This window comes from Bufo gargarizans, chromosome 6 (assembly GCF_014858855.1).
Source record: "Bufo gargarizans isolate SCDJY-AF-19 chromosome 6, ASM1485885v1, whole genome shotgun sequence".
Taxonomy (NCBI): Eukaryota; Metazoa; Chordata; class Amphibia; order Anura; family Bufonidae; genus Bufo; species Bufo gargarizans.
In genome coordinates this window covers 251,283,500-251,304,205 of record NC_058085.1, presented here as the reverse complement: position 1 = coordinate 251,304,205, position 20,706 = coordinate 251,283,500, and the positions used below count along the sequence as shown (strand labels likewise).

The following is a 20,706-nucleotide window of genomic DNA, read 5'->3' as shown; positions in this document are numbered from 1 at the left end:
ACTGACACGAATTGACTTCCTATCCTGCCCTTATATAGGTTTTGTAAGTAACCCATATGTGGCCATTGTGCCCTAGGTGCTAATAATGTTTCCTGTGGACATATTGCGATAGTGGTTTAATTGCTGGATTACACTCTGAGGCTGACGGACTCTGCAGTTCCCTCTTTGCCCTCTCTTGGGGTCTCACCTGCTGGTGTTCTATCTACATGTTTTTATAAGTATTGTATGAATTAAATAAAGTATATATATTTTTTCAATCTTGATGGAAGAAATTTTTCTTTGCATCGAGGAGAAAAAGCAAAAGAAGGGCGGCACTCACCACTGCTGGAAAACATATCCTTTATTCTTGAAAAGAAGTGGTAGGCAGGAACATATGTGCGCAGTGCACGGACAAGAAAGTGGCGACGGCCATTTTGCGCAACTCTGTGCTTCGTCTGGCCTCTGATCTGATTATAGGTACCCAAAATGGTGCATTAAAAACTGTAACTTGTCCCTGGAAAAAATAACCTCTCATACAGGTCCATTGATGAAAAAACAAAAAAGTTATAGCTCTTGGAAAGTGATGATGAATTTTTTTTTTCCTCACTAGAGATTGGGTATATCAGAATATATGATGTTGCAAATCAGATTCAGCAGGGTCTCATGTCTGCAGTATAAACTGAAGCCATGACACTAGTATGAACAGCGCTTTAGAAAGGACTACTTTAAAGTTTAATATGAGCAAACTAAATTATTCAAAAAGTTTAATGAGAAGTGTTTCCATCTTATAATGCTATGGTGTATCATCATATGAGCAGAGCAGTATTTGCAATTTATACTACCCTAGGCACTGAGATTGAATATGCCCAATTTCATTTGTTCCCAGTTTTCTAAACACAGGACCTCTCACCACTCCTGAAATGCCTGATTACTTGCGTGCAATCACAATTCTAGAGCATTTATTCTTATGACTTTATGTTGTGCTGTTCTTCCATTATTCCTTCTAGAAGTTTATTAATTAATTGCTAGCAGTTTTTAATGAAGGTCCAGCTGGGTGTTACACTCGTGTCCCTGCACAGTCTGACAATGATATCACTGATTGAATAGTGTCAGTATTTGCAGGGACACCCCACCAACTGATAATACCCAGATGGACCTTTATTATTGTCACAACCAGACAGCTGGGATGCTCTGACAGAAGCCTTTCAGAACCTCCTCCTTGAGCTTTCTTTGTTGTGCTGTTCAGTTCCTCATCTCGTTAGCCTCTCTCAGCTGTCATGTAGTTGGACTGATTGCTTCCCTTTAAATTCCTCCCCATGATGCATTACTGGGCGGCTTATATTTCTTCCTGGAGTGTATGTACATGCTGATCCCATTTCCCAGTCTGCTACTAAAGTTAAGTGCTGTACTTTCATCTGTTATTTTCTGTTTGCTGGATCCCAGGTGACCCTGACTCCAGTGGCGTACCAGGGGGGGGGGGGGCGGGCCGCCCCGGGTGCCACTCACAAGGGGGGTGCTGAAGCCGGAGTCACCCGTCCCCGGCTCCATCCACTGCGGCGACCGTGCGACGCGACTCGGCGCCAGGCGCCGGCTTCGGTCCGGTGGAAGAAGGATTATTGCGGCGGGCAACATGACGTGATGACGTCACGACGCTGACGCCGCGCCGCCGCCTTCACGGATCAGAAGGATCCCATCCATGATCCATCTATTATACCTGCGCAGCGGTCGGACGGCCGGACGGCGAGGGGGCATCATCAAAATAAATGTGAGACACACACAATTAAAGTTAAGTAAATAATTGTGTAATTAAGGGGGGGGGGTCGGGGTGTACCGTGTAATTAAGGTGGGGAGGGAGGGGGTGTAATTAAGGGGGGGGGGGTTTGTTATTAAGGGGAGACGAGAGGGTGTAATTAAGGGGGGGGGGTGCAGGATTTGTTCATTTTATTGATGGGGATTTGGATTTTTTTTCTTTTTGGTGCAGATGGAAAGTGATTTTTTTTAAGGGGGTGCAGCCTGCACCCCCTTAAAAAAAATCACTTTCCATCTGCACCAAAAAGAAAAAAAATCCAAATCCCCATCAATAAAATGAACAAATCCTGCACCCCCCCCTTAATTACACCCTCTCTTCTCCCCTTAATTACACCCCCTCCCTTAATAACACCCCCCCTTAATTACAACGGAAGGTAAGCGAGTGGATCTCCAGCCTGCCAGCGGTGATCGCTCGCTGGCAGGCTGGAGATGTGATTTTTTTAACCCCTAACAGGTATATTAGACGCTGTTTTGATAACAGCGTCTAATATACCTGCTACCTGGTCCTCTGGTGGTCCCTTTTGTCTGGTGGTCCCCATATAGACTCCCTGATCACCCCCCTGTCATTGATCACCCCCCTGTCATTGATCACCCCCCTGTAAGGCTCCATTCAGAGGTCCGTATGATTTTTACGGATCCACTGATACATGGATCGGATCCGCAAAACACATGCGGATGTCTGAATGGAGCCTTACAGGGGGGTGATCAATGACAGAGGGGTGATCACCCATATACACTCCCTGATCACCCCCTGTCATTGATCACCCCCCTGTAAGGCTCCATTCAGACGTCCGTATGTGTTTTGCGGATCCGATCCATGTATCCATGTATCCGTAAAAATCATACGGACGTCTGAATGGAGCCTTACAGGCGGGTGATCACCCAAATAGACTCCCTGATCACCTCCGTCATTGATCACCCCCCTGTAAGGCTCCATTCAGACGTCCGTATGATTTTTACGGATCTACTGATACATGGATCAGATCCGCAAAACACATGCGGACGTCTGAATGGAGCCTTACAGGGGGGTGATCAATGACGGAGGTGATCAGGGAGTCTATATGGGTGATCACCCCTCTGTCATTTATCACCCCCCTGTAAGGCTCCATTCAGATGTCCACATGTGTTTTGCGGATCCGAAAATTTGTAAAAATATTATTGAAAACATTGAAAAAAGTTTGTGCATGTTTTCTTAACTTTCTTGGGGGGGGGGGGGGTCGGGGGGGGTGCCAAACAAAGGGTTCGCCCCGGGTGCCAAATGCTCTAGGTACGCCCCTGCCTGACTCCCTCCGTGTCTGGTGTAGGGAGCCGGTGGTCGTGTCCCCTCACTATTGTAGGGTGTTCAGGGGTTATATAGTCGAGGTACATGGATATGCAACCATCCACCTCTGGGATCTTTGCATAGGCTGAGCAGCCAGGGAAAGTGCTAGGTCTTGTGCAGGGGTCTCCCCTTGGTTCCTTAGCTTTGGATCCAGTGAGTCATATATGCATGTTGCTTTGTCTTGTTTCCTGTACACCGTCCGTGACATTATAAGCCGCCAAAACCGTCTCAAGCGTGGATCCGGTTTCACTTTTGGCTGAACGCCTTCAGGGTCTTTCATTGGAGGTAGCTGATCTCCGCAGGACTTTTTCTCAGCTTCAAGTGACCGGTTCAGCTGGCGTTCATGGAGTTTGTTCTGAGCCTAAGATCTCGCTCCCGGATACGTTTTCCGGGGGTAGTGAGAATTTTGTGCGTTTTAGAGAGGCTTGCAAACTCCATTTTCGCCTTCTTCCCCATTCCTCTGGTGATGAGGAACGGAGGGTGGGGATCATTATATCGCTGCTCAGGGGTAACGCTCAGTCCTGGGCCTTTTTGCTGCCGGAGGGGGCACGGCCTCTCCGTTCAGTGGATGAATTCTTTTTAGCCCTGGGTCAGATATATGATCCGGATCGTATTGCTCTGGCTGAGTCTAGACTACGTCTATTATGCCAGGGTAAACAATCCGCAGAGATATACTGCTCAGAATTTCGGAGATGGGCAGCTGATACTGGTTGGAATGATGCTGCACTCCGAAGTCAATTTTGCCATGGTCTTTCAGAGGGATTGAAAGATGCATTTGCCTTTCATGAAAGGCCTATTTCCTTGGACTCTGCTATGTCTCAGGCCATTCGTATTGACAGGCGTCTTAGAGAGAGAGGGGATAGATCTCTCCTTCCTGTCATACTCAGTCCCAGGACAGTGCAGCGGTCCCATTCTGTGCGCAGGGGTCTCAGTCGCTGTCAGCCCCTTCTGAGCAGTAGCCCATGCAGCTGGGGTTGATTGCTTCTGACAATAGAAGATTCAGCTCGCATGGGAGGGTTTGTTTTTGTTGTGGAGGTATAAATAATTTGGCAAATGTTTGTCCCTCTAGGAGATTCAGGCAGTTTTCTGGGAGTAATAAAGAAACAAAGAGGAAAAAATCTTTTAAAAATGTTCCGTCTGTTACTATTGGCAGGGTTGAGGCGAAAATTGAAGGTTTTCCGTTTGCTTGTAGTTCCCGTTTTGTCCTGCCTGCTAGGGTGGCGCTAGAGAGCAAGATCATTTTTTGTGAGATTTTTGTGGATAGTGGAGCAGCGGTCAATCTCATTGATAGTCAATTTGCAATAACTCATGGTTTCCAGGTGTGCACTTTGGGAAAGGATATTCCCGTTTTTGCTATTGATTCCGCTCCACTTTCTCAGAAATCATTAAAGGGCATAGTTCACAATATCCGTTTAATTGTGAGTGATGCTCATGTTGAGGATGTGTCATGTTTCGTCCTTAGCGGTTTGCCTACTCCTCTAGTGTTGGGGCTACCCTGGCTCACTAAACATAATCCCACCATTGATTGGCAAGCGAGGCAAATAAATGGTTGGAGTGACTTTTGCAGAGAGAATTGCCTCACGACATCTGTTTCTGAGGTTGCTACTAAGACTGTACCATCTTTTTCTCTCTGAATTTTCGGATGTCTTCTCTGAGAGTGGAGTTCAGGATTTGCCCCCGCACAGGGAGTACGATTGCCATATTAATCTCATCCCAGGCGCCAAGCTGTCTAAATCTCGTTCATACAATCTTTCCCAACCTAAGAGGATCGCTATGCGTGCTTATATCTCTGAGAGTTTGAGAAAAGGACACATACGACCCTCGAAGTCACCTGTTGCCACTGGTTTTTTCTTTGTTTAGAAAAAAGATGGTTCTTTAAGACCTTGTCTGGATTTCAGGGAGCTGAACAGTATCACTATTCGTGACCCTGTTTAACCAGGTTGTTGGGGCTAAAGTCTTTTCCAAATTAGATCTAAGAGGGGCATACAACCTGGTCAAGGTCAGAAAAGGGGACGAATGGAAGACGGCCTTCAATACCCCTGAGGGCCATTTTGAAAATTTGGTTATGCCTTTTGGTTTGATGAATGCCCCAGCCGTTTTTCAGCATTTCGTGAACAGCATTTTTTATCATTTGATGGGAAAATTTGTATTAGTGTATTTGGATGACATTTTGATTTTTTCTCCTGATTTCAAAACTCATAAGGAACATTTACGTCAGGTCTTGCTCATTCTGCGGGAGAATAAATTATATGCGAAACTGGAAAAATGTGTGTTTGCGGTTCCAGAAATTAAATTTCTGGGGTTTCTTCTCTCCGCTTCTGGTTTTCGCATGGACCCCGAGAAGGTCCGCGCTGTGCTTGAGTGGGAGCTTCCTGAGATTTAGAAGGCGCTGATGCGTTTTTTGGGCTTTGCCAATTATTACAGGAAGTTTATTTTGAATTATTCCTCTATTGTTAAACCACTCACTGATATGACCAGAAAGGGGGTAGATTTTTCTTCTTGGTCGGTAGAGGCGCGTAAGGCTTTTTCTAATATCAAGGAGAGTTTTACTTCCGCTCCCATCTTGGTGCAACCTGATATTTTTTTACCCTTCATAGTTGAGGTTGATGCTTCTGAGGTGGGTGTGGGTGCGGTCTTGTCTCAGGGTTCCTCTCCTGCCAAATGGCGACCGTGTGCCTTTTTCTCGAAAAAACTCTCCTCCGCAGAGAGAAATTACGATGTGGGAGATAGGGAATTGTTGGCCATCAAATTAGCTTTTGAGGAATGGCGCCATTGGCTGGAGGGAGCCAGACACCCTATTACCGTGTTTACTGACCATAAAAATCTGGCCTACTTGGAGTCAGCCAAGCGTCTGAACCCGAGACAGGCCAGATGGTCTTTGTTCTTTTCAAGATTTAATTTTGTTGTCACGTTCCGCCCTGGAGTTAAGAATGTGAAGGCAGATGCCCTGTCACGTTGTTTTCCGGGAGGCGGGAATTTTGAAGACCCGGTTCCCATTTTGGCTGAAGGTGTGGTGGTCTCTGCTCTTTTTTCTGAATTGGAGGCAGAGGTGCAGGCAGCCCAGTCAGAGGCTCCTGATCTTTGTCCTCCTGGGAGGTTGTTTGTGCCTCTCGCTTTAAGATACAAGATTTTTAAGGAACACCACGATACGGTCCTTGCTGGGCACCCGGGGGCAGGAGCCACACTGGATCTCATCGCTCAGAGATTCTGGTGGCCTGCGCTTCGTAAGTCGGTTGAGGGTTTTGTGGCAGCCTGCGAGACTTGCGCTCGTGCCAAAGTCCCTCATTCACGGCCATCAGGTCCTCTCCTTCCCTTACCCATTCCTTCCCGTCCTTAGACACATCTGTCCATGGACTTCATAACGGACCTGCCTCGTTCCTCGGGGAAGACGGTGATTCTGGTGGTGGTGGACCGTTTTAGCAAAATGGTGCATTTCATCCCTTTTCCTGGTTTGCCCAATGCTAAGACGCTGGCGCAGGCATTTATTGATCACATTGTCAAATTGCACGGTTTTCCTTCAGACATAGTCTCTGATAGGGGCACGCAGTTTGTTTCCAGATTCTGGAAGGCTTTCTGTTTTCGCTTGGAGGTTCAGTTGTCATTCTCTTCTGCTTTCCACCCGCAGTCGAATGGCCAGACAGAGCGCGTCAATCAGAATCTGGAGACATATCTGCGCTGTTTTGTGGCGGAGAATCAAGAGGATTGGTGTTCTTTTTTGTCCCTTGCTGAGTTTGCTTTAAATAACCGTTGTCAGGAGTCCTCTGATAAGTCACCATTTTTTGGTGCATATGGGTTTCATCCGCAGTTTGGGACTTTCTCGGGAGAGGGGTCTTCTGGTTTACCTGATGAGGACAGATTCTCCTCGTCTTTGTCATCTATTTGGCAAAAGATTCAGGATAATCTAAAGAGCATGAGTGAGAGATATAAGCGTGTGGCAGATAAGAGACGTGTGCTTGGTCCGGACCTGAATGTTGGTGATCTGGTGTGGTTGTCTACCAAGAATATTAAATTGAAGGTTCCCTCCTGGAAGTTGGGTCCTAGGTTTATTGGGCCTTACAAAATCCTGTCTGCCATCAATCCTGTTGCCTACCGTCTTGATCTTCCTCAGACTTGGAAGATCCATAATGTTTTTCATAAGTCCTTATTGAAACCTTATGTTCAACCCATTGTACCCTCGCCTTTGCCTCCTCCTCCGATTATGGTTGATGGGAATCTTGAATTTCAGGTCTCTAGGATTGTGGATTCTCGTGTTGTCCGCGGTTCTCTTCAGTACCTTGTTCATTGGGAGGGTTATGGTCCTGAGGAGAGGATGTGGGTCCCAGTGACGGACATTAAGGCCTCTCGTCTCATCAGGGCTTTCCATAGGTCCCATCCTGAGAAGGTGGGCTCTGAGTGTCTGGAGTCCACTCGTAGAGGGAGGGGTACTGTCACAACCAGACAGCTGAGAAGCTCTGACAGAAGCCTTTCAGAACCTCCTCCTTGAGTTTTCTTTGTTGTGCTGTTCAGTTCCTCATCTCGTTAGCCTCTCTCAGCTGTCATGTAGTTGGACTGATTGCTTCCCTTTAAATTCCTCCCCATGATGCATTACTGGGCGGCTTATATTTCTTCCTGGAGTGTGTGTGCATGCTGATCCCATTTCCCAGTCTGCTACTAAAGTTAAGTGCTGTACTTTCATCTGTTATTTTCTGTTTGCTGGATCCCAGGTGACCCTGACTCCCTCCGTGTCTGGTGTAGGGAGCCGGTGGTCGTGTGCCCTCACTATTGTAGGGTGTTCAGGGGTTATATATTGTCGAGGTACGTGGATATGCAACCATCCACCTCTGGGATCTTTACATAGGCTGATCAGCCAGGGAAAGTGCTAGGTCTTGTGCAGGGGTCTCCCCTTGGTTCCTTAGCTTTGGATCCAGTGAGTCATATGTGCATGTTGCTTTGTCTTGTTTCCTGTACACCGTCCGTGACAATTATGCACTGCACTTTTAGTAGGAATAATAAAGGAATGGCACAACATAAAGTCATAAGAATAGATATTCCAGAATTGTTAGTACATGGAGAACGCAAGCGTTTACTAAAACAGGCATGTCAGGAGAGGTCCTCTTTAAACAAGTTATATCCACATGCTGTGTATGAAATCCACAGCAGCATTTGACCTGTGGTGCAGATTTCCACTGCTGATTTCACCCTGCATGGCTGTACCCCAAAATTTGTTCAGTAGTGTTGCATACAAAAACATGCTGATATCTCAATAATTTACTCCCAGAATGGGGGGAGAGAGAGAGAAAAAAAAATGGATGGAGTGGTAATAATTGTATTATTACCACATAATGTACCGTATTTTTTGCCCTTAAGACGCATTGGGGGGGGGGGGGGGGGAATGCCCCTGCAACTTATGGGGTGAATATCAATGAAGCACTTTCAATTTGGAAGCGCTCATTAGTACCAGAGGACCGGGAAGCGATGAAGGCTCTGTACTCACCGCTTCCTGGTCCTCGGCTGTCTGCTGTGAAGGCTGCGCACAGTGTGAGGGAGCGCTGTGACGTCACGCTGTGATTGCTGGTTCACAGCACAGTAGATTGAAGAGGAGGAAGACCGAGCACGGAAGGTGAGGAGCGGCGGCGTCCTGGAGCAGGAGAGGTAAGTATTTTTTATATTTTATTTGCTCTGTGGCACTAGGGCTCATACTGGGTGCATAATAAATGGCACTGGGGGAATTATAAATGGCACTGGAGGCATAATAATTGGCAGTGGGGGCTCATAATGGGGGCTCATTAATAGCATGGGGGGTCATAAATGGCACCAGGGCTCATAACTGGCATGGGGGCTAATGGGGGCTCATAAATGGCATGGGGGCTGATCTGAGGCATGGGGGCTGATCTGAGGTCTAACTGGGGTCTTATTAACATTGGGGGCCTGAATTGAGGTCTTATTAAGGGGCCTATTAACATTGGGGATCTTAATGGGGCTGGCAGATGAGGTCTGATTAACATTGGGGGTCTGACTGCTGGCCTGATCTGAGATCTAATTAAAAATATATTTTTTTTATTGTCCTCCTCTAAAAAACCTAAGTCTTATAGGCCGGTGTGTCTTATAGGGCGACACATACTGTAATTTTGTAAAATAAAATTAAAAACAAAGATCTCACCATAGATTTCACAATCAGAATACCTAGCTTAACCCCTTCCAGACTCGACAGTGACATTTTCAAATGGGGTGGAAAGAAAAAAAAGCTATTCCACCATCATTTTATGGGTTTCCTTTTTTATGGCGTTCCCTTTGCGGTAAAACTGACCTGTTACCTTCATTCTCTCAGTCAGCATGATTACAGTGATACCACATGTTTATAGTTTTTCTTGTGTTGTAATAAAAATTTATTTTTCCTTTGCATCACCATATCCTGACCCCATTACATTTTCATATTTACAGTTGAAACCAGAAGTTTACATACACTATATAAAAAGACACATATGCATGTTTTTCTCAATATCTGACATGAAATCAGAATAAACCTTCCTGTTTTTGGTCAATTAGGATTACCATAATTATTATTATTTGCCAAATGCCAGAATAATGAGAGAGAGAATGTTTTAAGGTATTTTTATTACTTTCTGCAATGTCAAAAGTTTACATACATAGTAATATGCCTTTAAACAATTCTGGACTGCCCATATGATGATGTCATGTGTTTGGAAGCTTCTGTTAGGGTTGTTGCCAACATCTGAGTTAATTAGAGACACACCTGTGGATGTATTTAAATGCACACCTGAAACACACTGCTTCTTTGTGTAGCATCATGGGAAAGTCTAAAGAAATCAGCCAAGATATCAGGAAGAGAATTGTGGACTTGAACAAGTCTGGCTCAACCTTGGATGCAATTTCAAGATACCTGAAGGTGCCTCATTCATCTGTACAAACAATTATATGCAAGTACAAACAAGATGGGAATGTCCAGCCATCATACCGCTCAGGAAGGAGACAGGTTCTGTGTCCCAGAGAAGAATGTGCTTTGGTACGACATGTGCATATCAACCCAAGAACAAAAGCAAAAGACCTTATAAAGATGATGGCGGAAGCTGGTAAGATTGTGTCAATATCCACAGTAAAACGAGTACTGTACCAACATGGGCTGAAAGGCCACTCTGCCAGGAAGAAGCCATTACTCCAAAAGAAACATAAAAAAACAGATTAATGTTTGCAAATGCACACAAGAACAAAGACCTACATTTTTGGAGACATGTCCTGTGGTCTGACGAAACTAAAATTTAACTTTTTGGCCATAATGACCATCGTTACGTTTGGTGGAAAAAGGGAGAAGCTTGGAAGCCTAAGAACACCATCCCAACTGTGAAACACGGGGATGGCAGCATCATGTTGTGGGGTTGTTTTACTGCAGGAGGGACTGGTGCACTTCACAAAATAGATGGCATCATGAGGAAAGAAGATTATGTGGAAATACTGAAGCAACATCTCAAGACATCAGCCAGGAAGTTAAAGCTTGGGCGGAAATGGGTCTTCCAAATGGACAATGACCCGAAGCATACTGCCAAACTGGTTACAAAGTGGCTTAAGGATAACAAAGTCAATGTTTTGGAGTGGCCATCACAAAGCCCTGATCTCAATCCTATTGAAAATGTATGGGCAATGCTGAAAAGGCAGGTTTGGGTAAGGCGACCAACAAACATGGCTCAGTTAAAACCAGTTTTGTCAGGAGGAATGGGCCCAAATTCCGACCAACTATTGTGAGAAGCTTGTGGAAGGATATCCAAAACGTTTGATCCAAGTCATACAGTTTAAGGGCAATGGTACCAAATATTAAGGAAATGTATGTAAACTTTTGACTTTGCATAAAGTAATAAAAATGCCTTAAAACTTTCTCTTTCTCTATCAATATTCTGGCATTTGGCAAACAATAATAATTATGGTAATCCTAATTGAACAAAAACAGGAAAGGTTTATTCTAATTTCATGTTAAATATTGAGAAAAACATGCATATGTGTCTTTTTATGTAGTGTATGTAAACTTCTGGTTTCAACTGTATGTCTACAGAGCTCTGTGGAGCTCATTGTTTGCAGGACAGTTTTTATTGATACCATTTTGGAGTGTGTATGATTTTTTTTTTATCACTTTGGGGACTTGAATATGTGATTATCTGATATCCTCTCCCATAGACTGCAATGAATGCAAGTTGCTATGGGGGTCATTTATTATACTGAAATGCGGCTAAATTAGGCGTATTTCAGGCGCAGATGGTTGGTTGCGCCACTATCTGAGATTTCTCCCTGTTTACACAAGTTCTCAAATTGTGCAAGTGGACGGGCCAGCAGGCCCATCTCATTCGTCATTTTCTACGCCTATTTTAGGCATAGAAAAAGGTCTAAATGCAAGACAGATCGAAAGCTGCCCACTTATTATACACACATGCAGACTCACTACATACAGTCATATATGTACAATATGTACTCAGAATATATAAACACTTCAATAAATTTGTTCATACAGTACAGACCAAAAGTTTGGACACACCTTCTCATTCAAAGAGTTTCCTTTATTTTCATGACTATGAAAATTGTAGATTCACACTGAAGGCATCAAAACTATGAATTAACACATGTGGAATTATATACATAGCAAAAAAGTGTGAAACAACTAAAAATATGTCATATTCTAGGTTCTAAGTAGACACATTTAGCCCTTACACAGCCTGGAGGTGTGTTTGGGGTCATTGTCCTGTTGAAAAATAAATGATGGTCCAACTAAACGCAAACCGGATGGAATAGCATGCCGCTGCAAGATGCTGTGGTAGCCATGCTGGTTCAGTATGCCTTCAATTTTGAATAAATCCCCAACAGTGTCACCAGCAAAGCACCCCCACACCATCACACCTCCTCCTCCATGCTTCACAGTGGGAACCAGGCATATAGAGTCCATCCGTTCACCTTTTCTGCGTTGCACAAAGACACGGTGAGTTGGAACCAAAGATCTCAAATTTGGACTCATCAGACCAAAGCACAGATTTCCACTGGTCTAATGTCCATTCCTTGTGTTATTTAGCCCAAACAAGTCTCCTCTGCTTATTGCCTGTCCTTAGCAGTGGTTTCCTAGCAGATATTCTACCATGAAGGCCTGATTCACACAGTCTCCTCTTAACAGTTGTTCTAGAGATGTGTCTGCTGCTAGAACTCTGTGTGGCATTGACCTGGTCTCTAATGTGAGCTGCTGTTAACCTGCGATTTCTGAGGCTGGTGACTCGGATGAACTTATCCTCCGCAGCAGAGGTGACTCTTGGTCCTCCTTTCCTGGGGCGGTCCGCATGTGAGCCAGTTTCTTTGTAGCGCTTGATGGTTTTTGTGACTGCACTTGGGGTCACTTTCAAAGTTTTCCCAATTTTTCGGACTGACTGACCTTCATTTCTTAAAGTAATGATGGCCACTCGTTTTTTTTCTTTACTTAGCTGCTTTTTTCTTGCCGTAATACAAATTCTAACAGTCTATTCAGTAGGACTATCAGCTGTGTATCCACCTGACTTCTCCACAAGGCAACTGATGGTCCCAACCCATTTATAAGGCAAGAAATCCCACTTATTAAACCTGACAGGGCACACCTGTGAAGTGAAAACCATTTCAGGTGACTACCTCTTGAAGCTCAACAAGAGAATGCCAAGAGTGTGCAAAGCAGTAATCAAAGCAAAAGGTGGCTACTTTGAAGAACCTAGAATATGACATATTTTCAGTTGTTTCACACATTTTTGTTATGTATATAATTCCACATGTGTTAATTAATAGTTGTGATGCCTTCAGTGTGAATCAACTTCATAGTCATGAAAATAAAGAAAACTCTTTGAATGAGAAGGTGTGTCCAAACTTTTGGTCTGTACTGTACATACAGTATGTACAATCACCCACACATAATGTCCAGGTGGCCAGGTGGCACCAACAATTTTTTCTCATCATATAGCAACCCCCTAAATTCCCATGGGTACAGCAACCTTGCAGAACCTGTCCTATCCTGCATTACACAGCTGCACATACAAATTCAGACAAATTTATTAGTGACCGATATTGTTTATTTGTGCCTGATATTGTTAAATGGTCACTAACTTTTCATATAACTTTGTATAAATAAATAATACAAGAAACTTTGTAACATGTCTTATCAGTGAGAAATGTCTAGTTCTCATGTTATCAGCTGTTTACCTCCCACTTTGAAAAATTTCTTAAAACCATCCAGAACAGATCACTCCACTGAAGTATCATATTGCACATGTCAATACAAGCATATGGAGAGGGGTGGGGGAAGAGTGAGCAGGAGCAGAGTGATATAGAACTCCAGGAGAGACACCAAAAAGACTGCGGCAGCTAAATATATCAGCTAAAGTGCTTTATTCACATCCTTACAGGTCATTACTTCTCTGTAATGTACAGTAACATTCAGCATGCACAGGGAAAAACGGCTAAAAATGTCAGATATGAATCATATAAAGAAATAGTGTTATCCCTTCATGTACACACACTGTACTATTGATAAATGCAATTTGTTGAAAAGTTAGCTATGCTATGTTATGCAATGTGTGGTTGTATTGTGTTGCAGGGAGGAGTACTGAGTATTAAGATTGGTTGGCTCTGTGATCTTGACCAATCTTGGGATCTTTGCATTCCTCGTTACAGCTTTACCAGACTCGACAGTGTTTCAGGAAAAGAACAATGTTTCTCCAGGATATAACTTCAGGTATTTGCATTTTTTCTCCATCTGTAGAAATTGACCTTTGTATGTTAAAGAGCATCTACAGGGTGGGCCATTTATATGGATACACCTTAATAAAATGGGAATGGTTGGTAATATTAACTTCCTGTTTGTGGCACATTAGTATATGTGAGGGGGGAAACTTTTTAAGATGGGTGGTGACCATGGCGGCCATTTTGAAGTCAGCCATTTTGAATCCAACTTTTGTTTTTTCAATAGGAAGAGGGTCATGTGACACATCAAACTTATTGGGAATTTCACAAGAAAAACAATGGTTTGCTTGGTTTTAATGTAACTATTATTTCATGAGTTATTTACAAGTTTCTGACCACTTATAAAATGTGTTCAATGTGCTGCCCATTGTGCTGGACTGTCAATGCAACCCTTTTCTCCCATTCTTCACACACTGATAGCAACACCGCAGGAGAAATGCTAGCACAGGCTTCCAGTATCCATAGTTTCAGGTGCTGCACATATCGTATCTTCACAGCATAGACAATTGCCTTCAGATGACCCCAAAGATAAAAGTCTAAGGGGGTCAGATCGGGAGACCTTGGGGGCCATTCAACTGGTGTTGCTATCAGTGTGTGAAGAGTGGGAGAAGAAGGTTGCATTGACAATCCAACACAATGGGCAGCACATTGAACACATTTTATAAGTGGTCAGAAACTTGTAAATAACTCATCAAAGATTAAAGTTGCGTTAAAACCAAGCACACCATTGTTTTTCTTGTGAAATTCCCAATAAGTTTGATGTGTCACATGACCCTCTTCCTATTGAAAAAACAAAAGTTGGATTAAAAATGTCCGACTTCAAAATGGCCGCCATGGTCACCACCCATCTTGAAAAGTTTCCCCCCTCACATATACTAATGTGCCACAAACAGGAAGTTAATATCACCAACCATTCCCATTTTTATTAAGGTGTATCCATATAAATGGCCCACCCTGTATTATTAGGAAATTCACTGTTAAACCAAGAACAAGGCCTAGCCGAGCTGAATGTAATGATACATTTTGCTTAATAATGTTATCTTTCTTCATTCTGGAGCACGCTTCCTCTGCCAGCCTCTTACTTCCTTATTGATTGAAGTGTGATCACTATGTAGGAACCTTGTCCTGTCCATAAAGAAGAAAATAGAGGGTCTGGCAGAAGAAGCAGGAGGAGTAAGAATGCACAGAGCACACATATTTTATTTTAAAAAATTAATATAAAATAACTATAATACATATATATATATATATATATATATATATACACACACTGAGCAAAAATATAAATGCAACACTTTCGGTTTTGCTCCCATTTTGCATGAGCTGAACTCAAAGATCTTAAACATTTTCTACATATACACAAGACCCATTACTCTCAAATACTGTTCACAAATCTGTCTAAATCTGTGTTAGTGAGCACTTCTCCTTTGCCGAGATAATCCATACCACCTCACAGGTGTGGCATATCAAGGTGCTGATTAGACAGCATGAATATTGCACAGGTGTGCCTTAGACTGACCACAATTTAAAAAGCCACTCTGAAATGTGCACAGTTTTGCCTTACTGGGGGGGAGGGGGGCAGAAAACCAGTCAGTATCTGGTATGGCCACCATTTGCCTCATGCAGTGCACCCCACTCCTCTTCAATAGCTGTGCGAAGTTGCAGAATATTGTCAGGAACTGGAACATGCTGTCGTATACGCCGATCCAGAGCATCCCAAACATGCTAAATGGGTGACATGTCCGTTGAGTATGCTGGCCATGCAACAACGGGGATGTTTTCAGCTTCCAGGAATTGTGTACAGATCTTTGCAATATGGGACATGGATTATCATGCTGCAACATAAGGTGATGGCCGTGGATGAATGGCACAATAATAGGCCTCAGGATCTTGTCACGGTATCTCTGTGCATTCAAAATGCCATCAATAAAATGCACCTGTGTTCATTGTCCATAACATATGCCACCATGGGCCACTTGATCCACACACACATCCACCAAACCGCTCACCCACACAACGCCACACACGCTGTCTGCCATCTGCCCTGAACAGTGAAAACCAGGACTTATCCGTGAACAGAACGCCTCTCCAACGTGCCAGACGCCATCAAATATGAACATTTGCCCACTCAAGTCGATTGCGATGATAAACTGCAGTCAGGTCCAGACCCCGATGAGGACGACGAGCATGCAGATAAGCTTCCCTGACAGTGCAGAAGCTGTCCGGGTGGCTGGTCTCAGACGATCATGGAGGTGAACATGCTGGATGTGGCGGTCCTGGGCTGGTGTGGTTACACGTGGTCTGCGGTTGTGAGGCCGGTAGGATGTACTGCCAAATTCTCTGAAATGCCTTTGGAGACGACTTATGGTAGAGAAATCAACATTCATTTCATGGACAACAGCTCTGGTAGACATTCCTGCAGTCAGCATGCCAATTGCACGCTCCCTCAAATGTTGCAACATCTGTGGTATTGTGCTGAGTGATCAAACTGCACATTTCAGAGTGGTCTTTTATTGTGGGCAGTCTAAGGCACACCTGTGCAATATTCATGCTGTCTAATCAGCACCTTGATATGCCACACCTGTGAGGTGGGATGGATTATCTCGGCAAAGGAGAAGAGCTCACTAACACAGATTTAGACAGATTTGCGAACAATATTTGAGAGTAATGGGTCTTTTGTGTATGTAGAAAATGTTTCAGATCTTTGAGTTCAGCTCATGCAAAATTATATATAGTCAGAAAAGAATAAGGTAAAAATGAAGGGAAAACAAACAATGCGCAATCGGAGCCATAGCTACAGTGGGTGCAGAGGTACCAGTCATTTCTTTACCTGGCAGCTGAGGGCCCCAAAGAGCACTCTACAAAAAGGAAAGACAGCACTAGCACATGGTAGGTAGGGGCCCTGTTACATATTTTGCTCCTAAAGAAGCTTCAAATGTCTCCTAAAAGAGGTATGTTTTTTACATTGCTTGAACCGTACTAAATTAAATTCATAATTAAACGTTGATGTTTGAACCCCATAACAGTACATATTGAAAGTAAAGGTTATATTATCTGATATGTCAAGATGGAAAAATTAAACAATTTGTCTAGTCCTTGAGTGCAAAAATGGCTGTTCCTTAAGGGGTTAAAGATGATGGCTAATAAGAAACTAAGCCATGTAGCGTTCAAGGACTGCCAGGAAGAAGTTATAACTTTGTGATATGTCTTATGTTTATTTCAGGTTTGCACGATACTACATTCGTTCCGATGGCTCAGAGTTCCGGACCTTGATCAAGGCCTTTGGCATAAGAATTGATGTCCTTGTTTATGGCAATGTAAGCTCAAAGGAAAAAAAAAGTCTTCTATATGTGAGAGAAAATTATAGGAGGGGAGTTATTATTTTATTTTCATCAGTTATCAGGAGTTGTAAATTTGGATGCAAGCCATTTTGTGCAAAATTGTGTGACTTTATGTGATTTTTAACACTTTTTACAATGGGCGTGGTTAGCCATGGTAATGACGTGTAAACCAGATTTAAGATGTGTGGCTTTTTGAAAATGTCACACAAATATTGGAGTTCCTGGCATGGGGGCTAGCATGTGTGCACTCCATTTAGTACATTTACGGCACATTGATGGCACCAGCTCAGGTGATGCACAGCTGACACCCTACTGCAACACCAGCAATTGCGGGTGACAGGACTCACAGGTGTTAATCCCCTTAGATGCCACAGTTCAAAAGTGACTGCAGCATCTAAGCCTTCTCCCTCTGTACATTGGGATACAAAGCAAAAAAAAAAATTTAATTAAAAAAATCATTTTGCTATTGAACAGTCCCATGATTAAGAAAAGGATAAAATAAAGAAATTGTACATGTTTAAATCAACATATGTAGGAATAGATCAATTAATCTGCTGCAGAGCAATTAAAGCAGTCTCTTCCATAAATCGTATTATAATGTGACTGTGCTCCTCAATATTGCACTCAGTTCTCCATTCCAAATACGGTCCTTTCCAGCATAATACACTTTATTGTAGTTAATAATAAAGGTGCTATTCCTCATAGTATGATGTAACAGGTGAACATTACTCTTGGCTCTCTGCAACTCTCGCCACTTGATAGCATTCTTCCCACCTAGGAAGCTAAATGTCCGTGACTCAGAACCTCATGGGGAGATTTATCAAAACTGATGCCAGCCAGAGGAGAAAACATTCTAGATTTAGACTTCACAAATGGGGATTTGGTATCTGAGGTTAAGGTGGAAGAACATTTGGATTCCAGTGACCACCTATAGATTTATATAAAAATCGAACTGGGAACAATCTTACACTACTATGAAAGAGCTAGACTTTTCAAGAACTAATTTTAAGGAAACGGGGGAGTATTTAAAAGGCGAATTTAAAGGGTGGAAAACATCAGCAGATTAACAAGAGTAAAATGAGGAAGAGACCACTATGGTTTATTAGAGAAGTAAATAACATAGTAAGAGAAAAGAAAGTGTAGCTGAGAGAGAACTGTATAAAACTAAACAGAAAGAGGCCAATCATATTATTGATACTGCTAAAGCATCACAAGAAGAAGAAACTGCCTGGTTTCCCACCTGGTATGTAAATCCATACCATCTGTACAGGGAGGAAGAGACGGCTGTATTTCTCCCTAGCTGTGAGCTTCCCAGTCACAGCGGAGAACGTCACAGCCAGGGAGAAGGAGACGCCCTTTGAGAAACACAGCCGTCTCCTCCTCCCTGTACAGATGGTATGGATTTACATACCTTGCCGGAAACCAGAACAGAGGGCACAGCAGGGGAATGGAGCAGCACATAGAAAATAAAAAGAGCGATATCACATGTCATCAGTATGCCCTACCCTGCCAGCTATTTATATTTATTCATGGTAATGTCAGAACCCGATGCAAGGTCCTCTTTAAAGTTTAAAAGGTCAATGGGTCCATGGATCCAGATGACATCCACCCCCAGTCTTCAGAAGAAATAGATCTAGGGATCCCGATATCAGCTTCAAAATGAGTGTGCGGTGTTGGCAGGCAGCCAGGAAGGCAAGTAGGATGCTTTGCTGTATTACTAGAGGTATAAATAGTAGGAAGAAAGAGATTGTGATCCCGCTGTATAGAGCGCTAATGAGACCACATCTGGAATACTTTGTCCAGTTTTGGAGACCCCACCTACAAAAAGATATAGATAAAATGGAGCAGGTGCAAAAGCCTGCTACAAAAAAAAAACGGTGGAGGATCTCAATCAAAAAACTTGTCAGACCTAAAGAACTTATGGGGTCATTTATTAAGACCAGCGTTTTAGACGCCAGTCTTAATAACCCTGTGCTGGCGCTTGATGCACCAAAGTTATGTAGAGAGGCCAGCCTCTACAACACTTTAGGTCCTGGCTGTGCGACTAGCTTAAATCTACACCAGATCCCTTGCCAACAGGCATGGGAAATTATAACTGAAACGGGCCGGCCGGCCCACCCCTTTCCCTGCCCCGCACCCGCGTTTTCTGTCACCTCAGAAACGTGGCATGTGTAACGGATCTCCTGGCACCCCGACCGGGTACTTCCGTCGATAGATGCTCCTAGTGCTTTCCGAGGACTCCAAGCACTCCACTTGACACTGTACGCACTGCAGACCCCACGAACCGCCGAAGCTTGGTTGAGGTCTCATCGTCTCCTACCCACCCTGGACCTACGACAAGGCTCCAGGCTCCAGTGGGTGAACCTCTCCTAAAACCAGAGAGCAGGAACAGCATTTACAAGTTATGTCAGGGGAGTATAGCAAATCTTCAGCGTATAGCAATCCCCCAGTGTCGATCAGTTACCCAAACACCAGCCTCAACTTGGTAAAGGGTAAAACAGGAACTCTCTTTATTTGAACACACAAGCATTGATTTATACACATCTTCCAACAAGGTTACCACCCACAGGGTTTTGTAAAAACAGCCAGTCACATGCATTTACAGTATTAAAACCTTCCCAGCAATTGTACACAAAATCCCCTTCCCTCTGTCTGTAACGCAATCAACAAAATACAATTACCAAACGTAATGGGCTAACTTAATCACTCACAGACAGAAAACACACATTTTTCCCCAAAACACAGAAAACACCCCAAAACCCCACATATCCCCATAATGTATACATCAATGGATAGCTCTGATCTGGGTCAACAACATATCTAAAAATCACCCAGATCCGAGCAGGGGTTCCCGAATTCCATGAAAGTGACATTTGACCGGCCGCAAGCATGGCTTTCCTGTCCAAAACATTTCCATAGATTTAAGCTGTGCGGCCGGTCTTTCTTCTCCTTCAAAGATAGTATGGGCCATAATCCTGGGGCAAGAGGCTAGTAGCCAGGCCCCTCCAAAACCCAGTGGCGAGGTTGGTTTCGCCACACATCTCCCCCTCCCAGGGAAGACTAACCAGATACCTGACCTCACGGTCAGTACCTGAGTTAGTCTGGCAGTCCAACCACAAACCAATACTGGACCTGTTGAATTGGAGAAGAGGATAGAGGAGGGCAGAGGCCAACTGCGCTCTGCCCAGATGCCAGCTCTTCCGCTGGGATGGGGTCAGGGAATCCTACCCCAGGACCTTGTTGCGGATCAGCTTGGGAGAGGAGGGATCGCTTACCTCCTCCTCCTGGCCTTCCTGTAGGATTGGTGGGGACTCTGTACCGGCTGTCCAGCATCCCGGTAACTGTCACGGAAGGTGTACAGGAAACAAGACAACACAAAATGAATATACGACTCACTGGATCCAAAACTAAGGAACAAAAGGGAGACCCCTGCATCAGACCTGGCTCTCTCCCTTACTGCTCAGCCTATGCGATAATCCCAATGGTAGATGATCGCATATCCTCGTACCTCGACTGTATAACACCTGA

The 20,706-nt window shown here is 43.8% G+C and overlaps 1 protein-coding gene across 1 annotated transcript in view; it reads left to right on the top strand.

Annotated features, from left to right (window-relative positions):
* The window catches only part of P2RX3 (purinergic receptor P2X 3), an 87,602-nt gene that overhangs the window by 37,801 nt on the left and 29,095 nt on the right, over positions 1 to 20,706 (top strand). Inside the window, 3 exon segments of the mRNA XM_044299620.1 lie at positions 13,692 to 13,793; positions 13,795 to 13,829; positions 17,061 to 17,154. Coding sequence (XP_044155555.1) covers positions 13,692 to 13,793; positions 13,795 to 13,829; positions 17,061 to 17,154 — 231 coding nt within the window.